Source organism: Vespula vulgaris, chromosome 3 (assembly GCF_905475345.1).
Source record: "Vespula vulgaris chromosome 3, iyVesVulg1.1, whole genome shotgun sequence".
Lineage (NCBI taxonomy): Eukaryota > Metazoa > Arthropoda > Insecta > Hymenoptera > Vespidae > Vespula > Vespula vulgaris.
Genome location: NC_066588.1, coordinates 5,595,558 through 5,612,146, shown reverse-complemented (window position 1 = coordinate 5,612,146; position 16,589 = coordinate 5,595,558). Strand labels below are relative to the sequence as shown.

The following is a 16,589-nucleotide window of genomic DNA, read 5'->3' as shown; positions in this document are numbered from 1 at the left end:
GAAATCATAATTAGTGTTTATGTTGACGTTATTATACTAAATGGGGGCAAAGAAAGCAGGATGAAATCGATTTATTGATATAACAAAATGAACTTTCATTTAAAAAGATATATGTACACACGTATATATTTATATTAATATTTTTAATAATATTACTATATTCAAAACAGTATTGTTTTAAACAACTTTCGAAAATGTCTACTTTAATGAAAGTATCTTTGAGAAAATCGTTCAGTGCAGTTTTATCAAGAAGATCGTTACTCCGTATCAGGGTAGGTTAAAAAATGATCGCAAATTTTATAAAATTGTTATTAACACATTGTAAATATCTTATTAGACCAACAAATTGAAGGGTCGTAATATGTTTCGTGCTATTGTGAGATTAGTTCTCGAATTTATAGAATGGTTGACCGAAGAAATTATGGTCGAAGAAATTACCGACGACGTTGCAATTAGTATCAAAATGACTAGTAAATTGATTGAGAAAAAAGTCGATAAAAAAGTATTGACCTTGCAGGTTTGTGAAAAAGAAAAAAAGATAAATAAAATGATACTCTCATAATTATTTCGAATAATATTTTTTTATTTCTGTTTTTTTCCTTTTCTTTTTTTTTTGCTTTTTTAATATTTTCCAATCAAAGGATCGTTCTATCTTGCTAACAAATCCATTTGAGAGGTCATCATCCGATAGGACTTACATTTATGAATTATTCAAAAAATTACAAATATTTCGAAAATATCCGGAGGAACATAGAAAATTGTTGACATCTGAATGTCTTTATCAGTATTTACCACGAAATCGTGTGATCGTTCGTCAAGGTCACAAGGCTTGGAATCTTTACTTTATCATTAATGGAGAGGTCAACTTGTCGAGAGTCGTTACCGATAATATTACCGGTATAACTTTTTTCTAAATTCTTTTTTTTTTTTTATCAAACTTTCATGAAAATCATCATTATCGATAATAATCTTTTAATTAATAGGTGAAACCATGGAAGTTGATATGGGTTCTATGCATCCGGGAGACATATTTGGTGAAATTGCATTGTTACATAATATACCAAGAACAGCTACGATAGTGACTAAAAGTAAATAATCCGAATCATAACAATTTTACTAACTGCAATTAATTATATTTTTCTTTTCCAGCTCCGGTAGATTTGATACTTATCAGTCTCGAAGATTTCAATGAAATATTACGAGATAATTTAATGAATGAATGGAATGTTTTGCAAGACGCTCTGGTCAATTTCAATTACTTTAAATTATGGGACGAAGAAACTATACGAGAGTGTTGCATTTTGAGCAAGCTAAAACATTTCCAAGCCAACGAGGTATTATTATATATAAGAATTATATATTAATATGATATATAATATTAATATATATCACCGACATCCGTCTTATCATTGTATATTTTCTAAGAATTAACTAATCTAATAAATCTTCATTTTTCAAGGTATTGTTAGGTGACGGAAAAGGTATGGTCAATTATGTACATTTTTTATTGGAAGGTGAATGTCGTATGATAGAACACATACTCGTTAGAGAGAAACATACTACCCAAGAAATGAAATACGAATTGTACGACTCGAAAACTGTATCAAAATTAAACAAAAATAAGAAAAATATTGACACTAATGAAATTAAACAAAAAGAATCAAAAGTCGATAATGACGTGGTAGAAATTCTTAATTAATTACAATAATTCATTTTTTTTAAATTATTTATCTCGAAAATGTGTGTCTGTTTTGAATTTTCTCTTTAATTAACGATATACCAATTACATAGGGCGATGATTGGAGCAAAGTAGAGTCAAGCGATACGATGATGGATTATACTCAAGTTATATTATCCAAAAAAGCAGATTACAAGCATGTTGATCTGGAACGTATGAGTATCGTAACAGCCACGCTTCTAGATGTTGTAAGTGAATGGAATGTAATTGAAGAGTATATGAATGGAATTATTAATATTAATAACCAAAGGTGAACGAATGGCATGAGATAACGGATGTTGCGGAAATGTTGATGAGAGAACCATCGGTTTTGTTACAAAGTTATCCGAAAGACGTTCGCACGATATTTATGCAAGTGTGCATATTTTATAGGGGTGCCTGTTTTGGAATAGGTTGGACAAATAAACTTTACGTTCGTAATATCATCGTATATTCGTAATTGAATAATGAAACGTTCGTTTATTAGGCGAGAAAATGAATAATCGAAGAATCGTATCCATAAGTCCTGTACGATGTCTCCTTATTCCACGATATTGGCTAATGAAACATAATCACGCAAACATTTGGCACAGAGTTAGATTATTTATGGATTCGAAATTTTTAAACAACCAGGAATTGTTTAAAGAGTTCGTCAAAAATAGAAAGTAAAATTGATCGTTACATTTACATAGTTTTATCCATTGCATACATACATATATTCAATGAACGATAATATTTTTAGATGGATACAGTATAAAAGGAAGTTAGTCAACGATATCATTAAAAAAGGCCGACGTTCTCGTAATTGTGCAACTATATACGACGTACCGTATTCTATTAGAATCTCAGAAGAAATAGATCCGAAGTTATAATTTGTATATATAAAATTACATTTGGATGTAACAACTGACGCAATATGTGAATGTTTATTTTATTTTTAATTTATATTTGCTTATATCTTATATTAAAAAGAAATTTTTATTTCCAATACATTTATAAAATTCTATAAGATGTAAAATTTACATAAATTTGTTCGAGGCAACGATAATTGTCGTATCTTTATTTTTTCTAGAAGTTATATTTATTATTATAGACATATTAAAATATAATGGTCATATCATACATCACACACACATACGCACATTTATCTTATACTTATTAAGTATGACTTTATAATTAGTTAATTATATATTTGTCCTTTGGTCGAATTATTCAGTTTACATATTAATAATGTTATATAACACACATATACATATGTTCCTACTATATATATAAATGTGACATATACGTATGTGATAGCACCATTTCTGCAACACTGAATATTGTATATATTACGAGTATTAAGTACTGACAAATATTACTACTACTACTACTACATCATTTGTGTTACGAAGTTTGGTATTTTTCGATATATGTTTTCAGATATTATTTTCAACCAAAGTTATACATACGAAAGTGTTAAAATATTCCAGCTTAAAATATTCCAGCTTATAAGCAGTAAATATATTAAGTTATACAGTCAATTGCAGTTTCTCATTAGAGAAGCACACATATTATACTCGCGTAGAATATTCACTAGTCATAAGATACATATATTTTATCAATTAGCAATATTGTTGAATCATAAAATAATATATATATATATATATGGACACAATTTTATATATTATCATCTAGACTTGAACTATTTCGTTTATAAAAAAAAAAAATGAAAAAATTGTGCGATATAATGCAGTATTCCGATTTTTTTGGCGGTGAATATAAAAATTTTTCTAAAAAAAAAGAGACCGATCATTTTGTAAGAAGATATAATAATTAAAAAAAAAAAAATTTCGTGCACGTACCTTAGGAACATTGAATTTTTGTACTTAAACGCGGGCACGATAAAACTTTAATGACAATGACACGTACGATGAAATGATCACTAAAATCTAATTCCTATCCTATGTTAAAAACGTTTCTTAGAATTTCTTGAAACGCATAATTCAATAGAAATGTTCATGGAAAGTGTATAAAAAAATATAAGTAACAACACGATGGTATCATGCAACATAAATTTGCATTCTCGTAATCGACTTTCTAATAAAATTAACATGCCTCGGTTGTCCTTGAACTAATCAAACTTTCACTGTCGATTGTTCACTTTAATAAATCTTCCAACAACGAGATCAATTCTAATTCACGCTACCGATTGATTGAGTTCATTCCCCATCATGACGTAGCTGGGATTACTAAAGCCATCAGGCATATCCCTTTTTAAATCATTCTTCTGTTTAGGCATGTTCACATAATTGTCTTGGGTTCTTATGATGGACGGAGTATATTCTTTTTTTTTCAGAATGGAATCCGTCCGATCTTCATCCTGTTCTTCGTCCTCCTCTTCTTGATCCTTTTCCCTTGATTTCTCGTTCAGATCTATTAAATGAAGATTTCGTGGAGTGTTACAATAACCAGAATCTCTTTCGTTGATTCGATCGATCGATTGAGCACTCGCGACTTGCCGTTGCCGAGCAAATTCTGCTCTGCGTTCATGCACATTTATCGGTTTCAAATAAGGATCCTCTACGTTTTTCAACATCGGTGATAATTCAACTGCATCCTCGGAATCAGACGTCACCAAAGGAAATTCGAAACGAGATTTTTCTGAATTCGGCCTGGGACTAAAGATACCCGACTCGTCTCCGTGATTCGTTGGACTCATACACAAATATGCTGACTCGGGTGTATTCTCCAAGATAGGAGTATTCACATAATCGCCCATAGGCAATGATAGAGCTGCATGATCAGGTGCTGACATCATTGTGAGATAATCGTTCTTGCCATCCAAAATCATCGTGTTCATATCCATATACGGTGTATTCAGACTTATGTAGTGCTAAAAATTGTGAAAAATGAAGAAAAATAATTCTTATTATGTTAGATCGTATTCTCTTGATAAACATTTAATCAATTATAAACTTATTTATAATTGATGATCAAATCGATCGACAGTGACTCACCGTTCTTACACTTTCCTCTAATAAATCACCTATGCTGTCCACCAATTCTGTGAAACTTGGACGCAAAGTTGGCTTGGCTTTCCAGCATTGTAACATTATATTGTATCTATAAAACGAGAATTAGAACGAAAAATAATTTTTTTTTAAATTCGAAAAGATTTACAAAGTATTTCATTATATATATTATACTTTGAACATATTATAAATATGTATGTATATATATATACTTACACTTCTGGAGTGGCATATGCTGGCTGTTCCATTCTATAACCTTCTATAAGTTTCTGATACTGTTTCTCAGCTTCCATACCGGGATACGGAGTCTCAGCCAAAGTGAAGAATTCCCATAGAACTATTCCGAAGGACCAAATATCCGATTGCGTTGAAAACACTCGATCTCTTATCGATTCGATGGCCATCCATTTTATGGGCAATGGTCCATCACCTTTCTTTTTATAATTACCGTCTTTGTACATAGTCTTCGCCAATCCAAAATCGCAGATCTTTACTACGTTATTCTCAGCAAGTAAAATGTTTCTTGCTGCCAAATCACCGTGCAGAACCTAATATTATATTCGATTAATTATAATCAATTTGATCAAAATTATAGAAAAATGTAAATATACAACAAAATATTATGAAATATATATTTTTTAAACTATTAATATGCATTGACAAATTCGATAGTTGTTTTTTTTTTTATAAGTAACATACATGTACCAACGTTTTTTGTAACTTGTAATTAACACAAGTTCAAACTACTTACTCTTCTCTGACTAAGATACTCCATACCACGAGCCACTTGAAATGCCCAGGACAAAAGATCTTGAGTACAAATCGGTTTCAGATTATGATCCTTATAATCACCACGATAATTGGATCTCCAACCAGGCTGAGACGAGTTATTGCTAAGTATACAACCATCCGGGGACATACTCACACCTTGAGAGTCCGTGGTATTATGAGCATAATACTGTACCATCTCGGTGCCGGAATTCGCACTGATACTGCGAGAAAAGGATAATGCCGCATATTTTATCCTATCACACGGGCAGAAGAAAAAAAGAAGAGTCGTTAAACCGCAGCCCCTTGCATGCATCTTCATCATTCTCGTGTTATTGTTGATATTAACGATTAAAGCGAAAGATTATTATTATTATACTGAATAATAATTATTATTATGTAATTTATAATAAGAGTTATTAGTTAAGAGATTAACAATTATTACTATAACATTTATTAGAAGATTAATGATACTAATAACACTTAAATTATTCTATGTGTATTATTAAACGTGCAATTCTTGTATATTTTTAATTTTATTTGGAAAATAGGCCTAAGAGTTTTGATGAAATAAGGTATTGCTTTTTTATCTAAATCTCAATTTTGGGAAAATTAGGAAAATAAATAACCATTATTAATATAAAAACCAATCGAAATGAAATATTGTTTATGATTCAACGGCAAGTTTAGACTATTTGCAAAAATATTAGTTATAAGTTTTAACGTATGGAAGAGAAAGAGAAGATCGATATACAACTAATGTGAATGGGAGTAATGAATATGGAGTAAGAGAGAGAAAGAGAGAGGGGAAGAAATTGTGAAGTTAGTTATACTAGAAGTGTATTGATTAAATGATTTGTGATTTGCGATTTGCCATTTGTGATTTATAATTTGTGATTTGTGATTGTGAATTATGAATTGTTTATAATTTAATTTGAATCAGATTTAAAAATACCTATATATCTCGATGAATGTTGATTACATTATTAAATGAAAATGTAAAATCATTTGTTATGAAAGTAGTATAGCTCCATTTTCCACAAAATCTAATTAATCATTAAAATCACAAAACTTATTCAATTAAAAGAAATATGCCTGTTAGGCGGCCTACGAAACGTGGAGATTTCAACTTAGAACACGATACCGTTTAAAAAACAGCAAGCATAAAATACTGTACGTTATCTGTTATCAAATCAAGAGATGAAACAGTTTGAAAATCATATTACCATCAGAGAGATATCACGTTACTAGATAATATTATACAGAAAAAAGTGTTGAACACGATAGAAGTTAACTCGATTATAATGCCTATGGGACTCGACTATGAAGAAAGCAGTGTTAGTTACTCCGATAACATGGAAAACTTCAACGCCATAGAATAGTTAGAGACAAAATTTTTTATACGCTCATCTTTTATCGAACGAGCAATACTCGATCTTTTATCATTAAATAAATGATCGTAACTTAATAAACGACAGTGTAAATTAATGTAATTAATATAATACGCATCAAGGCATAAAACATATGTTAGAAAAATAGTATCATCTTGGGGATAAGAAAAGAAAACATATCAGATACAAACAAACCTATTATTGCTGCTCATACTGGCCGTTCTTGTGAGGAGATCGATACCTATCGTAGGATCAAATTTACCAGTAGCAGGATCGATTTGATTGATAAAGTCCGTTCTATGTCTCAACAAATAATTGTGCAAATTACCAAACCGACAGTACTCAACGATGACCAATAATTCGCCTAGAACAAACAATGAACCAAATTGGATATATCGTTTCAATTTCAATTAATTCCTCATATAGAACGAAAGATATCAATAACACGTACGTTTCGAAATATTTTTCGTACAAGCACCCAAAAGATTGACAACGTTCAAATGTTTACCAAGATGTACCATGATCTTCAATTCGCTCGCAAGTGCTCGAACGTAAGTTGGATCGGTTGTACGTCGTACCATTTTTACAGCAACTGTCGTTATAGCTTCGTCTTCGTAAATTCCTTGAGCTTCGGCTTTCATAACCACCCCAAACGCTCCACTACCCAATTGTTTTCCTAAATTATAGTTACAAGCATTAGTTAATGTTAACGTTTTTCAATCTATGAATCTATGAATCACCGCCCAATATTGGATCGCGTTAAATTTTTAATGGGCTGCGAAATGATAGCTATTATGTTGTTCTATATAATAAATGATTACTACTAAGAATGTTCTTACGAGTTCGCGTATATTATATACCAAAGTAACTGCTGTATCTTTAAAATAATATACAGTGATTCTACCAGGTTCGTAAAAATTCTATTTATATTATAAACATTTGAACCGCGCCATTATTACAAACAAATTTATGGGCCAGCACGGTGAAACGATTATCATAAAAACATACGATCCTTGAACTATTCTTGATATATTCATTTACCAAGCTTCAATCTTTCCCTTGGAAATTCCCATTTTTTATCGTAAGGAAGTAATTCCGCTTGATCGTCTACCGTCAACTCAGGATTTAAACATTCCAGAGCACCTTCTTCGAAATGCATTAAACCAGTTTCTAATAGCTCCTTTCTCATTATCTGTGTAATTATCGGAATAAAAAAAATTATTTTTTAATTATTTTTATACAACTCATTTTCTCATTTTAATATTATCATTTACCTTTTCACGACGAACTTTAATCGTAAAGTAAACTATCAAGATCACAACTACGATGAACAAAATGACGATCAAGATTATCAATCCCTTAGGTAACTCTTTTCCTGGAAAAAAGTACATGTACAAAAAAAAACAATTATATTGATAAAAATAAGAGATCAAACGATTTTTTTTTATATTTATTCAAACAAATCAATAGCATACCCTTTATCGTTATATTTTGATAAGCCTCTTCTCTTCCCAAACGATTTTCAGCTTTACAAGAATATTTTCCACTATCGTGCTCAAATACGTATTTTATGTGAAGTTCTTGATCATCATACTTTAATTCGTATTGTTCGTTATTTTTTAACTTTACGTTATCCTAAAAATGATACATATATATTTATATACATACATATACACATGTATTATATAATATCTAACGAACGAATATAGTTTACCTTATACCATGTAACTTTTGCTTTAGGCATAGCATCTACAAAACATTTTAAAATAATAAGCTTATGATTTTCTGTACCGAAATCAACGATCAAATCAGTTTCATTCAAGTTAACATTTGTAAACGACGGCTTTTTCTGCCCTGAAAATGAAAAAATTGTTGCATCAACGAATTAATTTTCTTTATTAATTTCTCTCATGATCACTAATGATAATTACTGTAAACCACCAAATTATATTCCAAATTTTCCTTATTTCCATCCTTAGTTTCCCCAATACAATTATAAATCATCGCGTCATTCATATTTACGTTCTTTACTTGCAATATCGCACGATAAGTGAACGGAGTTGTTTTAAGAATGACTTGTATTCTCTCTGAAAAATTTGAATATATAGATTGTATGTACATAATAATTAATTAGAAATATTGTTGAGTAAGCTACAAACTATATTTCGTGCAATAATATCCGTTATGTTTTGTTTTTACCATCTTCTAAAATTGACTTGTCGTTATTATCCTGCCATTGAATGTTTTCCGTATAATTATAAATAGAAGCTGCACAAATGATTTCGATGTCATCACCTTCGACAACTGGTTCTTTTGGATCCATTATACTGAACCCTCCGTTACCATCTTTAATATCATTATTAATATAAATTAATCATCTTAACTTAACTAAAGTTACGTTAATCATTAAAAAATATGTAAAATAATTTACTTACCAGATACAATAATATTAGTAATCGTTGAATCGCAGCCCTCCGAGTTGCAGGCTGTACAATTAATGAAACCGGACGCTTCGATTTCCATTGTTGCTTTTGAAAGGAATAATTTTTGTTGTATCTCCGTGATATGCTACGTGAACAATAGTAATAAAATTCTTTCAATTATTTTTCGTTATTTAATCAAAAAGAATAAAAAAGAATATCATTCAAAAAAACGACATCTACATTGTATACGATCGTCAGGCGTGTTATCTTAATTACCGTTAATTCGATTAGACTCGAGTTCCATCGGGACGGATAATTCGGACATTGTAGGAAACTCCAAGAAATTTCTGGCTCTGGAAAAGCTATTACGTAACAATGGATCTCAACGATTTGACCAGGCGAATAATATGATTCTATCTCTTTGAATAGTAGCGTCGGCTTGGCTAAAATAAAAAAATAATTAAAAAAATAATAAAAAGAAAAGATACTAAAAACCATGGGAATTTACATAATTTTCATTACCTAATACGGACAACGTAAAATTAAGAGATTTGTTTGTGTAATCGTTGGTAGCCTCAAGCGTATAGACTCCCATATCCTCGATTTCTAATCGATTGATTCTTAAAATCGTTTTCGTTGGAGTTTTGTTGATAGCGTATTTAGTTATCTCTGGATTCGACCAATCATCCATGATCTCATGGCCATTATGATCAAACCTTTTTCGCGAAAATATAACGTTACGAGCTATATCGATGTTGAAGAAAATATAGAAAACAGATGACGTACCATCTTAAGTGAGCTTCAGGATAGGCATCATAGTAAACGACCCACATTACGTTACTGTAATTTTTTCTCACATTACGCCTATTTGGATCTTGTGACGTTAAATTGATATACTTTTTGTTCGGATCTGCAAGTTATATCATCGATTTAAGATTATTTAATTTTCGTTTTAATAAAATAAAAAAAAAAATAAAAATTTACCGTGTATCGTTAGATTCATCTTCGCACTATTAGTACCTCCATTAACTATAATGATACATTCATACTCTCCCTCATCCTCCTCTGTCACATTTTGTATGATCAATTCACTGGTCACATGCATTAAATTCAATTTTGTTTTTATGGGATGTAAATGTGTGCTTATTCGTTGACTCTAAAATAACGAAAACTTTAACATCGAATTCTATTTATTTCTTTTTATAATAAAGAATAATAAACCTGATAAACATACCTCTACCGGTGTTCTCCAATTAAATTGAAATGGAATGGAACGCTCTTTCAAGTCTATCGTACAATTAACACGCAGAGTTTGGCCTCGGACCACATGTCGCAAAGTATCTTTGATAATTTTTGGTTCACTCAAGTCTTGTTTGGCTATTGCGAAAACCCGATTTAGTTTTTAATATACAATATGTAATAAATATATATATATTTTTTATTTATCAGTTGCATAGTTTTATATGTAAAATTTCTCAGAAGTTAATAATATAATAAAATAAAAAGTAAAAATTATTGATGACATTCAACGATGATCGTTTGATTATATGATAAAATTAAGAAAATTAAAGAAATTAGACAAAACGAATTAATATTATACATGATAACGATGATAACGTAATGTGTCTAAATACTTACAAAACACATCCAAATGATAATTGACCTCGTATGTTTCATTGTTCCTTGTAATGGAGCATCTAAAAAGGCCGTTGTCATGTAAACTAAGATGATCTATCGTATATCCAAATCTCGGATCATACGAGATATTCTCGCTTATTTCAACCACCTGTGATTAAGAAATAAGAAAGTAATCGGTTATACAATTGCAATTTTCTCAATCGAAATTTTCTCTTTCGAAATTTAACTTATCGATTAAAGAAAAACAAAAGAGTAATTCTTACTTCGTCGAACTGATCGATCAAAATAACTTGCAAACTTGGCAAAGTTGGTCGACATGGTATTAAAGCCATATTACCAGTTATTCCTTTTATAGTTTTGACTACATTTTCGACGAAAGAACTGTCAGGTGCTAAAATATAATCCATGTGGTAATAAGAATAATTCAAAAGCGAATTATCAATATCTATCTAATAAATCTGCCGAATATTTACTTACAATCCACATAAACATAAGCCCAGCTAATTTCAGGATTATCGTATTCCTTTCGAGTGATTGTTATGTTGCGATAGGAACAACCATACCATCCTGTGTCACCAGGCACAGCCTTGGATCGACGAAAATCGTATATGTACTCATAATCTTTATAGGTTTCGTTTACTCGTATTTCCGAAGATATGATCTATTGAACATAAGTGCTCGACTTTATATGAAAATTTTCACTGAATTTAAAAAATTCAAATGGATGCATTTTGATTGTATTTCAAAAGAAATAATAATAAACTATAAGAGAAGAAAACCTGTTCAGATGTTTCTTCGTCTGATCCATAGTTCGTAGGATAGAAAAAAAAGATCTTTCTAGAACCAGTGCATATAAAATTTATAGAAGACCCAGCATGCTTAATAATCTCGCTTTCTTGTGGCATAAGTATAGGCCTTTCCTGGCATGACACTGTAAAAAAGAAAAGATACAATGCGACAATAATCATTGACCTTTCCACAAGAATATTTTTCACTTTAGAACATTTATTCGTACGTTTCAGAAATTGTATCTATATCCTTGCTTTCAATATAACAAACGTTTGAAAAATTCATATGAAGAAAAAATTCATATGAAACGAAGTAACGAAAATGATTAAAATGATGCTGGAAAATTTTAAGTAAACCATTAATTTAAATAGCGAAAAATGAGGTGAGATGAGATCCGAGATATTTTTTTTATTTTTAGTTATATTCTTTTTGTTTCTTTTAATACACATTCGTACATTCATTTAATCGAAACGGATCTATTTTTTATTCTGAAAGAAACGTGAAAGAAACGCGGCTCGATTAACGCTCGTGGTAAAGAGAAACGAGTCCTTAACCGCAATGTCCTGCGGATGATTGGTTTTATCTGCTTTTCCCGTTTGCTTCTATACTTGCATACTCTCTCACATTTGTAGAATATACGCATACACTCGTTTGAAGCATTTATTTCTACGCAACGCGACCATGGCTGGGAAGGAAGTCCTTTCTTTCCTCTCTTGATAAAAGCCCTCTCGTTATCAAACAGCTCGCACGATTTCTATGATTCGAAAGAGACCAAATACTCAAATAAATCTTCGTCGAATTGTGAATGACGATCATTGTTGACTCCTTGAACGTATCTTTAGTATATATTCATCATATTTCATACGAACATTTCTATGTAATATATCATACACATTCATATACATATATACACATATACGCACGGAGAAATATATATATATAATATGTATAATTGTATGTATATATAATGAAAAAAATGTAATGAAATCGATTCAATGTACCATCCAAAGAGATTAATTTATATATTAAAATAGATCACTCTATCATATCTAGTTTATAAATAACGACTGACATAGATATTGGAAATACCAGAATATTATCAGGTTCTTTCCGAGAAGATATCAAGAAAAGAAGAAATCAACAATAACGATGAGATATGTGTCACAAAATTTTACCTTTTTATAGGTATTTGACGAAATCGATCGAAACAAATCATTTGTATCTTTTTTAGAAGATCGTTAGCATAATATAAGACGATCGGTCATGACTAAACATCGTATCGGTCTTCTCACGAGAGAGTTTTTCATTATGCGTCAAATAATCCATCAAAGTTTGAAAGTAAAAATAAAGATAAAGAAAAATTTGTTAACGGTGAAAACATATCTCGGGAAGTAAGTACGATAAACCTTACTGTTGTTTTGAGAATACAGACACGATAAATAATAGCCGGCCCACGGAAAACAAAAGGATGGAGATAGAGGAGGATAACAGAGCATGTGGTCCATCATAGACCAGCTGCTAACAGATAGCAGGTACCCCAATGGAGATGCGATCTTTTGTAAACAAAGCTAACGCCAACTTCTAAATATCTGCGTATCTTCTCGAAGAACGTGGTAATAATAATTTTACAATATAAACGTTTTATACACTTTGAAGATTTTACTAAGGTCGATCCTTCAGTATCAGAACAATTAATGTCTGAATTAATTTGTAAATACTTAAGAATCTTACTGAAGAATTAACAATAATCTCCACAAAATCTCAGATAACAAAGAAAAATATAAAAATGTAATTAGAAATAAATATACTAATTATCATAAAAAAGAGTAGAAGAATCTGAAAAAATAATACCATTACCCAATGATCTTTGTTAAGTTACTTTGCATATTTAACAATGAGATCGCTAGAAAGACGACATGAGTAATACGAAAATAAATATGACTTGTCTTTGATATATCTGCTCAAGTACTTTTATTTCTTACAGAAAAATTGAAAAAGTGATACATGTTTATTATTTAAATTATTTATTATAACATTACATAGTTCGCGTATTCTTTTTTTAATAATAAAAAAAAATGTACACTTCGAAAAGTTTTATCAAATATTCATAGAAATATTAATTTACTTTTTTTTTAACTCCAATCCAGAAAATTCTCTTACATTCACATAGAGAATCATTCATGATCACGAAGAAGGTCATAAAGCGATTTAGTAATTCGTGTCAAGGGTTTTCGCTCGATCAATGATCATTTCGGTAAAAGACTGATCAGACGATCTCTAAAATCGTATAACTCTTAAATCAATGAGATAAGAAGTTCTATGGTAATTTCCCGTAAATTATAAATAAGACGTTGTCTTTCCATGTTTATACTCGACTATATACAATGAAGTCAGGGCTATTTATTACGTGATTTCAAGCGAATATAATTCCGGAAAAACGATATGAGTCTTTTCTCGATATGGTCGCTTCATCATCGAATATATTATGTAAAAAATCAAGTAAACAAATTCTTCTTTTAATTAAATTTTTATGAACAACATATGTTCTATTGATAAACCACAGGATACTTGTTAACGAAAGAAACACTATAGTTAGACCATCGTGCTTATCGGTTCACACGAAGAGATGTTTAACGAGTACTTAACTTCTAAATTGATATACCGCCGAGAGACAATCAATTACAATATCCACGTGCTTATGAAAGCGACGATGAAATCGTCATAACGTTCTAGTCTAAAGCATTATTTCCATTATATAATTACAATTCGTAAACTATTCCAATTCGATATCTATCGTGTATATGTATATGTACATATGTAAACGAATTTGAAGTCGGACATTTATGGTAAATTAATTCGACAAAGACACAAAATAAATAACAATTCTATATAAATTTGTTCCATTAAATATACGATAGTAATTAATTAACATTTACAAAGAGTAGTATCGAATATAGTCGTGTAAGTAAGAAAATAATTGGGTTCTAAATGAAACTGAAAAACAAAAAAAAAACAGAAAATAAAAAATATATGCAGATTCGTCGTTATGTAAAATCTGGTTCTTCGAGGCCCTGACACTTTTAAACTCTTAATCAGAATAATTAATTTTCATCTAGTCCTAAAAAGTTATTACTATTATTATTATACAACGAGTGAAGGAGAAAGAAAAATAATTTTTAATCTTGTCGATTGGCTAGTCGTTAAATCTGTTATATGACGTTCTCTGTACCGGAGAGGAGAAGAAGAAGGTCAGAGCCATGAGACAGAAGAACGGTCCAGGTGTAGATGATTCACGTGGAATTTCGAATGGTAGGGAGTTTCGAGTGAGGATCGGATTAACCAAGTACGAAGAAAATATTCGTTAAAGTCAGCAAGATTATCATCGTTATTGAAGATTCGATTATTGACCTGATTATTTATCGATACCTTAACATTCCAATCTACATCGTAAAGATGACATATCCGGTTAAAAGTAGTTCAAAAAGAAGGAAAAGAAAACGAAGGAAAAGAAAAATGATCTCAAAGCAAAATCATCATCAAATATTTGAAACGAGCGTACTATTAACAAGCTAATTGCCTCAAATCATCGAAGAAAAAAAAACAGAACAGGACGATCGGAATCAGGAAAGAAATTCATTCGTTGACTCGTATGTGACTCAATGATGACCACGTGATCATCGTGTTACGCATCAGTAAAAAGTAAGAGACACACATTTTCTCTCTCTCTCTTTCTCTTTTTCTAGGCAGGTATGATAGACAGGTATTTCTTTTCAGGTGTGGTGTTGCCGACGTCAGAATAATTACCTCGACAGTAGAGAGTACAAGTGAAGAAGATAAGAACGAATGTTGTTCGTAGTGTCATCTTTTATGCCGGCCTTTTTATCTTCTTGTTTTTCTTTTCTCCCACTCTTTTCACATACTTTCTTTTTTATTTTTGTTTTCTTTAACTTCCTATCAAAATCATTATTATTTATTACTCTGAACCCATTCCTTTGTAAATGAAAATGAAAAGAGAAGGGAGAGAGAGATGACACGATGTATACGTTCTCTATCTCTCTCTCTCTCTCTCTCTCTCTCTCTTTCTTTCTTTTTTTCTTCCTTTCTTTCTTTTTCACTCACTCTTTCTATCTCTTTAATTATCGAGACGCACAAGTCACCGATCGCGGATATCACTCCGTTCTAGAACCGCTCGAACTGAAGAGTTGGAACTAAACTCACGAACTACGCGCGATCGTACGTGGTAACACACGTACACACGTATACACGCACACGACCCCACCCCTTTTGCGTTCCATTGGGGAATGTTGCAACTTATCGTACGACGTCATTTCGACGTTAGTTCATTTCTTCTCGCTCTCTCACTTTCGAATTTCGTTCTTCTACTCACTGATATCTGGTTTACTCATTTCGATTTTTTGACTTAGCCATTCAACGTGTTTACTTCGTTTTCTTTTTCTTTTTTTTTTCTTTTTTTTAATTCAAGGTTACACGTTTTCTCTTTGAGAGTTATGAATGTAATTGGTTTCGAACAACCGCGAAGATCAACACTGTAAAGTTTGAATGAAATTCTCTATCGGTAAGGACAAAACTCTTCTTATCGACTTTCGTCAGTTTCTCTTTTTCTCTTTCATTTCTTCTTCTTTTTTAAATACATACGTGATTTCATACACGTCTATGAATTTTTAATTGTAATATTTTTATATTTTTAATTATTCGAGATTATATTACGTGAAAGTTCTCGTAACACTTACGTGAAGACACTTTCGTTTTACCACGCAAAGCTTTATAACGATAAAAGAAATGATTAGATTTGAACTAAATCAATCGTAATTACAAAAGCAATTAAAAA

At 30.8% G+C, this 16,589-nt stretch overlaps 2 protein-coding genes across 3 annotated transcripts; one reads left to right on the top strand and one right to left on the bottom strand.

Moving 5' to 3' along the window:
* Positions 1-181: 181 nt before the first annotated feature.
* On the top strand, positions 182-2,751 carry LOC127062325 (uncharacterized). Its single transcript, XM_050990323.1, has 10 exons — positions 182-272; positions 338-517; positions 642-897; positions 984-1,088; positions 1,150-1,334; positions 1,460-1,681; positions 1,792-1,926; positions 1,989-2,130; positions 2,205-2,382; positions 2,460-2,751. The coding sequence occupies exons 1-10, from the start codon at positions 195-197 to the stop codon at positions 2,587-2,589; spliced, it is 1,611 nt and encodes a 536-aa protein (XP_050846280.1). The 5' UTR covers positions 182-194; the 3' UTR covers positions 2,590-2,751.
* Positions 2,752-3,561: 810 nt separating this feature from the next.
* Positions 3,562-16,193, bottom strand: LOC127062313 (vascular endothelial growth factor receptor 1). Of its 2 annotated transcripts, XM_050990285.1 has the most exons (24): positions 15,860-16,192; positions 15,545-15,691; positions 11,731-11,882; positions 11,429-11,612; positions 11,215-11,342; positions 10,952-11,099; positions 10,548-10,690; positions 10,298-10,469; positions 10,100-10,223; positions 9,836-10,029; positions 9,590-9,756; positions 9,326-9,458; positions 9,090-9,236; positions 8,822-8,977; positions 8,605-8,744; positions 8,366-8,525; positions 8,165-8,265; positions 7,932-8,082; positions 7,342-7,566; positions 7,086-7,254; positions 5,483-5,756; positions 4,948-5,279; positions 4,717-4,822; positions 3,562-4,592 (listed from the first exon to the last, which is right to left on the bottom strand). In XM_050990285.1, exons 2-24 carry the CDS (start codon positions 15,600-15,602, stop codon positions 3,897-3,899), a joined length of 4,260 nt encoding a protein of 1,419 aa, XP_050846242.1. In that variant the 5' UTR covers positions 15,603-15,691; positions 15,860-16,192; the 3' UTR covers positions 3,562-3,896. The 2 variants fall into 2 exon arrangements, with proteins under 2 accessions (XP_050846242.1, XP_050846243.1); XM_050990286.1 differs by having other exon boundaries at positions 5,483-5,723; positions 15,545-16,193.
* Between the last annotated feature and the right edge of the window lie 396 nt (positions 16,194-16,589).